This window comes from Anarhichas minor, unplaced genomic scaffold (assembly GCF_050575085.1).
Source record: "Anarhichas minor isolate MPS153535 unplaced genomic scaffold, ASM5057508v1 ptg000035l, whole genome shotgun sequence".
In the NCBI taxonomy this organism is placed as follows: Eukaryota; Metazoa; Chordata; class Actinopteri; order Perciformes; family Anarhichadidae; genus Anarhichas; species Anarhichas minor.
In genome coordinates, this window is record NW_027466481.1 from 2,487,269 (window position 1) to 2,497,232 (window position 9,964).

Genomic DNA, 9,964 nt, shown 5'->3' on the forward strand with positions numbered 1-9,964 from the left:
AAATGAGGAGCGCTATAATCATCAGTGACCTATTATAAAGGTGCACGGGTGCGTGTTTGTAAGTGCATGTGTGTATGTTGGGGGGGGGGGGGGGGGCAACCCTTCAAAAAGATCTCCGTACTCCCCCACGTGGTTATTTGCAAAACAACCGGTCTAAACTCAGGGAAACCTAATCAAACCCCGCTGCTGCACTGTTCACCTTCTTTGGAGAGAATTGGAGAGCGCGAGAGAGAGAGAGAGAGAGAGAGAAAAAAAATGTAGCAGATAGACGGGACGCTATCTGTGCGCAGGTCTACGAGATGAGATGAGTGCTGTTAAAAACTCAAAGAGACATTTAATAAATAGAACATATGTTTTTCTATAACATATGTAAGATCGGAGCTCTACCCATCCTGTGCTGTAGCATGCGCTGAAACCTTGCGCCTATTGAATGTGTCCCCAGTGGGCTTGAATCGGAGAGGAGCCAATACAAGCGGAAGGGAGGCGTGTCTTCGCTCTTCCACAAGACCTCCCAGAGCAGGTTGTTGCGTTTTGGCTCTAAAGCCTGGAGACCTCCGAAGTGCTCGTCAGTTTTCGAAGTAGGAGCCATGGCGACAACAGCTCAGTATATTCCGAGGAATAACTCCTTACCGTCTAACCCGCTCATGCATCCGGATTCGGATAGGATGCACCAGGGGACGACCTACAGAGAGGTGCAGAAAATGATGCACCACGAGTACTTGCAGGGGCTCGCGGCGACCAACACGGGACACCCGATGAGCCTCACGCACCACCAGTGGCTGCCCACCTCCAACACCGACTGGTCCAGCGGCACCCACATCGGACAGCAGGAGCACAAACCCAGCGTGCAGGCGACCCGGGAGGACCTGAGCAGTGGCTTCCACCACAGATCTCACCTGGTGCACCAGCAGACGCAGAGCACCCACCATGGTTCGTGGGCACCCACCACGACGCACCACTTGTCCCCGCTGTCCCCAGCATCCAACGGCCACCAGTCTCTGGTCTACTCGCAGCCTGGATACACAAACCTCAACGCGATGCTGAGTCCCCAGCCCGGCACCCTGCACCACACTATGCGCGACCCGCTCCACGACGATTCGGGCAGCCACGACAACCAGATGGAGTCGCCCCAGCAGGCGTTCAGCCACCATCAGGACCACTCGGACGAGGACGCGCCCAGCTCCGACGACCTGGAGCAGTTCGCCAAGCAGTTCAAGCAGCGGCGGATCAAACTGGGCTTTACGCAGGCGGACGTGGGCTTGGCCTTAGGCACCCTGTATGGAAACGTCTTTTCTCAGACCACAATCTGCAGGTTTGAGGCGCTGCAGCTCAGCTTCAAGAACATGTGCAAACTTAAGCCGCTCCTAAACAAGTGGCTGGAGGAGACAGACTCAAACACGGGCAGTCCCACCAATTTGGACAAGATTGCGGCGCAGGGCAGGAAACGAAAGAAGAGGACCTCCATTGAAGTGGGGGTGAAAGGGGCGCTGGAAAATCATTTCTTAAAATGCCCAAAGCCGTCTGCTCACGAAATCACTAGTTTAGCCAACACTCTGCAGTTGGAAAAAGAGGTTGTCCGCGTTTGGTTTTGCAACAGAAGACAAAAAGAGAAAAGAATGACACCAATTGGGGTCCCTCACCCGAATATGGAGGACGTATATTCCCAAGCAGAGACCCCTCCTCTACACCGCACACTACAGAGTCCTGTACAGTGACTGTTTTCATGAACAATCCGAGCATTTCCGCAGCGGGATAGAAAAAGGGAAAGGGACTATGGAGTTTACAGTATTTAAGTTTGGCTTTTGTTTTCCTGAGAGAAAAAGAGACGTGGAAAAGTTGAACAGTTTTGCCCTTAGTATTCGGAGATCGTCAACAAATAGATGGCAAGAGGGAAAATGTTAAGAAGAAAAAAAAAAACAAGAAAACGAAAAAAAAATTCGCTAATACTGATTCCGTGCGCATTTAAAGTGAAACAAAGATCTTTATTTACCAAAATTATATGGAGGAGAAGGTATATAAAGTCAATTTGATATCCCATGGCTGTTTCAAATGGGGAGAAATTAAATGTGGCAACCGAGGCCATGTCCTCCTGGTGTACCATGAACTGTTGGCGCTCACCAGAAAACGATCAACACTGGAAATGAATAGTCTACACTGAATGAACATTTTTGCTTTTTCAGGCTTAAACTGATTAACCAGATTTCTGAATATTAGTGTATACTTTCCTTGTTCTATTAAGTGTGATGTTTTGGTTTGGAAATACTTTAACTTCAGTGTCTCTCTTTCTGCTGACTGTCTAGGATTTCTTTCATTATTTGCTATAAGCACTGTAACTCATCAGAGCAGCCTCTTTCTTTTCTGTTTACTCTGAGGGAGTTGATGGTGGAAAAGTGATGGAAATGATGGCACCCGAAACACTCATAATTAAGGCCAGACACATTTCAGAAAAAAATGCCCAATGCAACAGGACGTTTAAGTTCTGACTGCATGCCTTCAAATACTAGTTCGCGCTTTTTACAGCTGACCACGTCGAAATTTGCAAACAGCACCAGACGCTAAAAGGGTAATTCTTTCAAAAAAAATACGCATTTTCTTTTATTTGGGGGGTTATTTGTTTTCAAAATATTGTTTTCTTTGCATGGAGCACTTATTGTTTCGTTGATATTATTATTATTATTATTATTATTGCAATTTTATATTTGTTAATACAATTGTGAGTGGGGCTGATCGCCATAGGCTTAAAACACAATAAATCCCATGTTTACAGGTTCCTGGTTGTCACCACAGAGCGCTGTCTCTCACACTGCTCACTGCCTGATAATCCTGTTGTATTCCAAACACTTTAAGAGAGATTGGTCAAATACGAAATGAAAAGTAATAATAACTCAGGTAACTTCAGTGCCCCATGTCGGAATATCACGCCTGAACATGATTTATTTTATTTTTCTGTTCCTGTGTTTTTAGATGTTCCAATCTGGTTACAGCCACACCGTTTTCCTTTGTCCCACAAATCCACTGTATTATATTAAAACGCTGGATTCGGAGAAAAGAAAATTATAATTCCTCAAGGGAAGCGATTAAGGGACTAAACTAGATATATTTATTTTTTTCTGACCTGAAAGGAAATCTGAAAATATCATGCGTTGTGTGTCGTTTCTCAATGTTGGACCAGTCCAAAAGTCGAAAGCAGTGCTATTCAATACAGATGAGGGAAACATTTTTTTTTTCAAGAAAAAATAATAATAGTAAAGAAAAAAAAAAGATTTTAGAGAAAATGTTGCCAGGATTATTTCCGATATGTAAATATGTCCAATATGTAAACTTGTATTTGTTCTGAGATATTGTTTTGTTTTTGTTTCTTTCCGGGCAGTTTTGTACACTTACTAATTCCAAGAAGATATTTTAATATGATTTCATTTATGAATCTGACCATTTATATATATATATTTATTTCTTAAACGTGTTTGGAGCTTTTTGTTTGGCTCTGTTAATGGTTATGTTGCAGTGGATTTCAGTATGTTTGTCTTTTTGTTTCCTACATTGGTTGTATGTTGATTGCTAAATGTAGACTGCAAAGTCACATTTATATTTATGTTATAGTAATATTTTATTACTTACATAAAACATATATACAAGAAATGGTCTTTTGTCTTCATTAAGATCCAAAACCACTCGTCCTTTGTTGCTGTCTATTGTAGCCTCGCCAGGCAAACAAGGTAAACATACAGTCTAACGCTGCTCGGTGCTCTGAGCATCGGGAGGTGGTCAGCAGTGATTCGTTATGTAACAGGGGGTCGTTTAAATCACAAGCTGTGTACATGTGCTGTTAAAGGGAATAGACAACCGTATTTTACCTCAGGCATTCCCTGCTAAGTCCACACAGTCTCTGACGTTGTTCACATCTTTGTGTAATAATCGCAGTATTAAATTGTGCAATATCACTACGGACTTATTGTCTTTTCATTGAGTGGTTATTATTTATATTACTACTATTATTATCATTAGTAGTAGTAGTAGGCAGGTGAATTGTTTATTTAGAGAAGCACAGGCCTCCTTCCATCATATGGGGCTGTTTTCCTTCCATAAATCATCATAACTTGTCATGTTTTAAGCATTTAAAAGGCGAGCTGTGACGAACCTTTGATCTGAGACAGAGAGGCCTGCAGGCAAAAGTCAGCCTCTTTTCCAAAGATAGAGAGAAAACCCATAAAGGATGAACAAAAAAAAAACAGCAGGCCCTAAAGTTTAATACGACTAGAGACAGGCCTACATTCACAGGCAACATATTTTAATGTTTTTTCGCACCTAAATAAATATTGAGTTTTTTTCTAAATCATATTTTAAATGTAGTCTTAAAGTTAGGCCCTTATGTGTTCCGTAGAATCACGGGCCACAGCGGCAGCGCGCATTGTTTCTACATTTACATGATCTACACATTAGACCAGGGTACAGTTGGGCTCCACGGAGAGATTCATAGCAGGCGCTGGATTTTTAATACATTAACGGTTTCATTCATTTAAAAAAAAAAAAAAAAACCTCTGTAAAAAGTGAAAAGCTGTAACCAAGGTCTACATCCACGAGGCTTACACATTTCAAGTTTGTTAATGATCCAAACTTGTCTAGATTTGGGATATTATTTTATATATAAGAGGCAAGTTTTTTCTAATAGTCTTATATTTTATTAGGCTACTTCCTCATGAAAGTGTGCCGCTATCTAACAAGAATACGCAATATAAAGTTTGAGGTAGCATTCAGTTTCTTAAGGCAACGTAGGTTATATTTCGGAGACTCGTATTCATTTCTATGCCGTGTACACATCTCGTGACACTCAATACGCACGAACATTTTCCTTCATTTTTGCGTTATGCGTTTTTTATTTATTTTTTTATTTAAAGATGATTTTGTGTGCGGTCATTTGAAGCCTACAACCATGCCATGCGTACAAAACAAACGAGGCTCAATATCAAGATTGGATCATTTTTTTTAAATCGGCCTTTTGTGCTGCTGTGATGAAAGTGAAATAAAAGTCTTTGGACTGGCGGAGGTGGCCAAAACGTTGAGAGAGGAGGCCAACATTAGGAAGCAAACCAATTGTCAGAGAACAGCGGGTCACAGGCGCCCCCTGCTGGTAAAACCGGGGTACTGCATCATCAAAGCTGTAGGATACCTCCAAATTGGATAGAAGTGCACACAATAATAACAAAAGCAACAATATAACGTTAAAAAAAACAACATACTCATCATTCCCAACATCATTTCACCTGTTTGTTTCTGTGAAACACACACAGCTCAAACATGCATGACAAATGTACTCCACCTGCTCTAGTACGGCACTCTGCACCTTTACAGAAGTTTACAAGAGAGACTATGTTGTGTTTTCCTTTTCAAATATCAAGTAAATTAATAAATATCATTTGGGTTTATGCGTACAGTACTGGGGGTAAACTGTTGTTTCTGTGCAGGTGCACAAGTGGCAGTGCCCCCTGTTATCTAGACCTTAGTCGTCACTTCTTCATCGCTGTAGTGAGCTAAGCAGAGAGACATCAAAAGTTTTACATCAAACCTCCCAGTATCAGGACAGCCACCCAGCCCACTGAGGGCCTCTAAGTGACCAATTTAAATGGTTTGAAATACAATGCAAAACACAGAGTGAACATAGATGGAGGAAAAGAGAGAGTCCACAGTTGTCCAGACAAGAGAGATTGTGGTGACTGGTACCAACTGTTATTATTTGATGATGTGCATTTTTTATTCTGTGCCGTATGGAGGGACACAACCCCCATTATGCCGATAAATCAATAATACATGAGCAGAACTCATCACAAAACAGCAAAACCCAGCTATTTGACCTTACGAATCACCACAGTATACGCCCTTTCCTCCTATCCTCCTATCCTCCTATCCTCCTATCCTCCTCTTCCCCTCTCAGCAGTCTGCTCTCCTACACTGAGTGGGCCCTCGGCAGCACTTGCAGAGGAGCTCCAGCCTCAGCAGTGCCCGGGCGCTCGTGAACACGATGCCTCCTTCATCGGGGAAGTATCGTCACACACAGGAGATGTGGATTAGTGATGATTAGCAGGGATTATGGCTGGTTAATGGTGGGAAAATACATTAGGAACCATCGGCTCTGGGAGGGGGGAGGGGATTTCACTCACGCTAGCGGATTTGCATTGATCCACAGCAAATGAATGAGGATTAGCAGCATCAAGCTATCTGCCAACAGATAAATAACATTAAGCGTATTATACGCCAACGCCTGTTATTAATGACATTACAAACACCACCACAATGCTGGCAATTATGGAAATAATAGCAGCGGCTGAATAATTTACTTGGTTGGGATTCCAGATCATCCTAATGTACGGAGTCATGGGATGATGCTGGAGAGCCAAGATACTGGGAGGCAGAGGCGCCTGTAGATCTTGGGTACCACTTTCTATTAAAGCATGCATTACAGGGTTTTACAGGCTGTATTAATGTTCAATTAATAATCTATGCCTGCTTTATAGATTAGTAATAAGCCGTTTGTAGGAACAAGTTTCGGGTTGCTGAACTGTGAAATCCCTCTTGGGTTGATGTATATTCTCCACCAGCAGCACTTGTCTCTTGCTCTTTCAAATTCACCATGAAGACCCCTCCAATACCTAACTTTATCACTTACACATGTGAACAAAATGAAGAGCACCAGGACCAAAAGCCATCCATTAACAACCACAGATTTATTAGATTATTGCAGTGAAAGAAGTCTATATTCATGTTTTTCTCACTCCCCAACATGTGTGCATCCTGCAAATCCACAACTGATCTATAAAGTATTAATACATGATTTATTACCCATCAATAAATACTAAAACGTATACCTTATTAGAAAGTGCTTATTAGCGTGATGCTAAGCACATGAAGAAATGCGTTATTTACACTGTGTTAATCGTAGCAGGCTCAAAATACACTTTCTTCTCAAACAGATGCATCCTTTTATATTTTAAGGCAGATAATGTTAAAGTTCTATTGGATCAATACTGAGATATGCTTGACACTGATTAAATTAGTAAGGGAGGGCATCTACATTATGCATCCTCTGCTTGCACATAACACTCCGTAAGAAGTGCGGAGAAGAAAAAGTCGTCATTCCTCCATCCAGCCCATATTTTTAACCTGACAGGTGAAGGAGCCTGTAGCTTATGTACTCTCTATTACTACCTCTTCCTCCAGCCGATTTCTCCTCCTTTTTTTACCGTTTATGTAATAAATACTCCACTCCCACAGTGAGTGGCAGAGAAGGTGGGGATGAAGACTGGAAAAAAGAACAGAATAATGCATTTTGTCATCAAAAATTCTTTCTCTTCCCTTACCTCAAGGTTTCCTCCTCTGAGCCACTTGAAAGATGGGCAACAATGTGGCCACACAGTGAACACCTAGTTACCATATGAAACACTCCAGCAGTGAACTGGAGGAGTCGGAGACGGGAGAGGAGAAGTCTTGTCTTATTTATGATACTGGGCCTTGTAGCTATATGGGTTCCCCCTTCATGTCGACTCCAAGGTATGGCCCCCATATGCGAAAGGGGTTTAAGTGCAGCTCTCCCCACTCCTCTGCATCTCTTTGCTCCTCACTCTGAGTTTTTGAAGAAGAGAAGTAGCCCGTCTTCCTCTTTCATGGCTTTGAGGGACATTTTATATCGCCTCAGGTGTCTGTCAGTGTGACTAACAGTTCTGGGAGTGGAGAACTAATATCTCAGGAACTTGCCTCCAGGCAGCAGCACATAGATGTTACTGTTGGTGGCATACAATGAGAAAAAAGTCATACTTTAGAGGCATTCGGCAGCGGCAATTACTACTGATTCAGTGAGCTGGTTGGTATTAAACAATGGATGTGACAAGCTTAACAGGTGATAAGAGCAAAGTGGGAAAGGCAAGATAAATGCAATCATCTGTACTGCACAAGCTGCCGTCATTTTGGAGGATGTCTGACAAAAGGTTGCAAATAGCCCAAGGATACGTATTAAGGATAACACACTAAGCAAAGAAAGCAGAAATAATAATGTTTCTTTTATATTTTTAGTCTTTTTCAGGGCGACACATCTGAAATCACACAGCACAGGCGCTGAGGAGGCCTGCACAAGGTTGCAAAGTTAATTGTTGCGCCCAAGAGGACATGCCATTCCCATGTTAAAGGTTGTCCCCTCTCTTCACCTTCAAGTTGGGCTTTTGTCAACTGTGGCAAAGGCATTGCGATGCCTCTTGACTGCAATAACAAGGTTCACTGCTGAGAGTAAAAGAAAGGATAAGACCTTGCATTAGAGAGACACACCGATAAACAATAGGAAGGTCATCTAACCCTGGAGCACACTGCGATGGCCTTCCTTCATCAAGGATATTCAAAAAGAAAAAAAAGAAAACAAGATTAAAAACATGGCTGTTCACAAATGTATAGGCAGAGCAGCTGAAAGATATTCTCTCTGCATACCCCGAGCAGCCCTGTTGTTTCTTTAAGAAGACATATGGACAATGTAGGAAACGATAGCAACTGAGGAAGTTCCAGCTCTGCCCTACACTGTTTGTGTGCCAGCCCTATAATCCAAACCCAAACAATATTCTGTGCTGTAGTCGTTTACCCATGACTGATCCCTCGTGTTATGCATGCCGGAATGGATATTATATTGTGAACCCCTGCAAATTGGAGCCGGACATTAAACAGATCATCAAAGATGATCCCACTGCCCCCGACAGTCGGCTTTGCCCTGCGATGGCGAGTTCAAAGGATGGAGATCGGTGGGCAAATGAGTGCTGTTGCTCAGCGCACAGTCAAGCGAAACAACAACAACGAAGATAAGGCTGATGGAAATAAATAAAAAAATAAATAAGGATAGGGGGGGGGGGGTAAGGCAAGTAAATGGGGAACACACAGCACAGAGATGAAATGGAGACCTGCCACTGTGCTCAAGGACACCGCGTGCCACTGTGTAATTAGAAATGTACACAGATGATTTGGATGCAGCGATATGATTAGGCAAAGCAGTCCCCAGTCTTAGGCCTAATCAACTCACTTCTGAGAGATACTCCAAGACTGCTGGTGTGTGTGTGTGTGTGTGTGTGTGTGTGTGTGTGTCTCATAGAAGTAGAGGGGGTGTTACTCACTACTAGGCATCTCTCCCCTTAGCACAAGCGCTGGGAGGGTACACTATGAGAAGCTGGCATCCAGACACCCTTGCACATTAAGTTAGACATCCAGAGATAGGGAAAGACATAGCGATGGGTATGAGTAGACACGTAATTTGAACATAGCTTCTGTCAGCTATTGATCATGGTGATATTTTATATATGCATGCAAGTGCATCTATGCTGAAAATGTCACATTCGGCATATCACGCTGTGTTCCAATGTGTTTCTGAAGCGGGTTTCCGAACACAGAGAGTTGGCTTGTCCTCCTTTTACTGTAGAATGGAACGTTGGTACATTTTTCTTTATAAGGCCGTGTTACACATCTATGTTCTCTGCTGACACCATCGGTATCGACAACCTCCGATCATGTGGACAAATTAGTTTCTTCATTCCCAGAAACCACACCGTTTGTTTTGGTGAAAGCACTTTTTACAATTTTGGACCCTCATCTTGGTGTGAGCTACAGAGACATTTTAAACTAGAATACTTTTGTTGTTTTGCTTTTTTAGTCTGTTATTTGTGTTTTTATGTGGTACATTTGTGAAACCTTTATGCTGCTATCTTGGCCAGGACACCCTTGTAAATGGGATTTCAAATCTCAATGGGATAATCCTGGCTGAATAAAAAAATAAAGTAAAAAAAGACATATCTAGGATCTGTTCATGGTGAGAATTAGGGCCACCGTTGGGTGAAGACGTAGCTATAACTCTTTGTACTGCATGTATTATGAACCCTTGCTGCTCAGCCAGTGTCAAAGACTTGCAATGATGAAAACACATGGCGAACGAGAGGAATAGAGGGTA

General features: G+C 42.5%; 1 protein-coding gene across 1 annotated transcript; it reads left to right on the forward strand.

The window, feature by feature from the left end:
• Positions 1-350: 350 nt before the first annotated feature.
• Positions 351-2,047, forward strand: pou3f1 (POU class 3 homeobox 1). The gene is given in 1 exon segment (XM_076106789.1): positions 351-2,047. A coding segment is annotated over 1 exon segment (1,365 nt). The 3' UTR covers positions 1,716-2,047.
• The last annotated feature ends 7,917 nt before the right edge of the window (positions 2,048-9,964 follow it).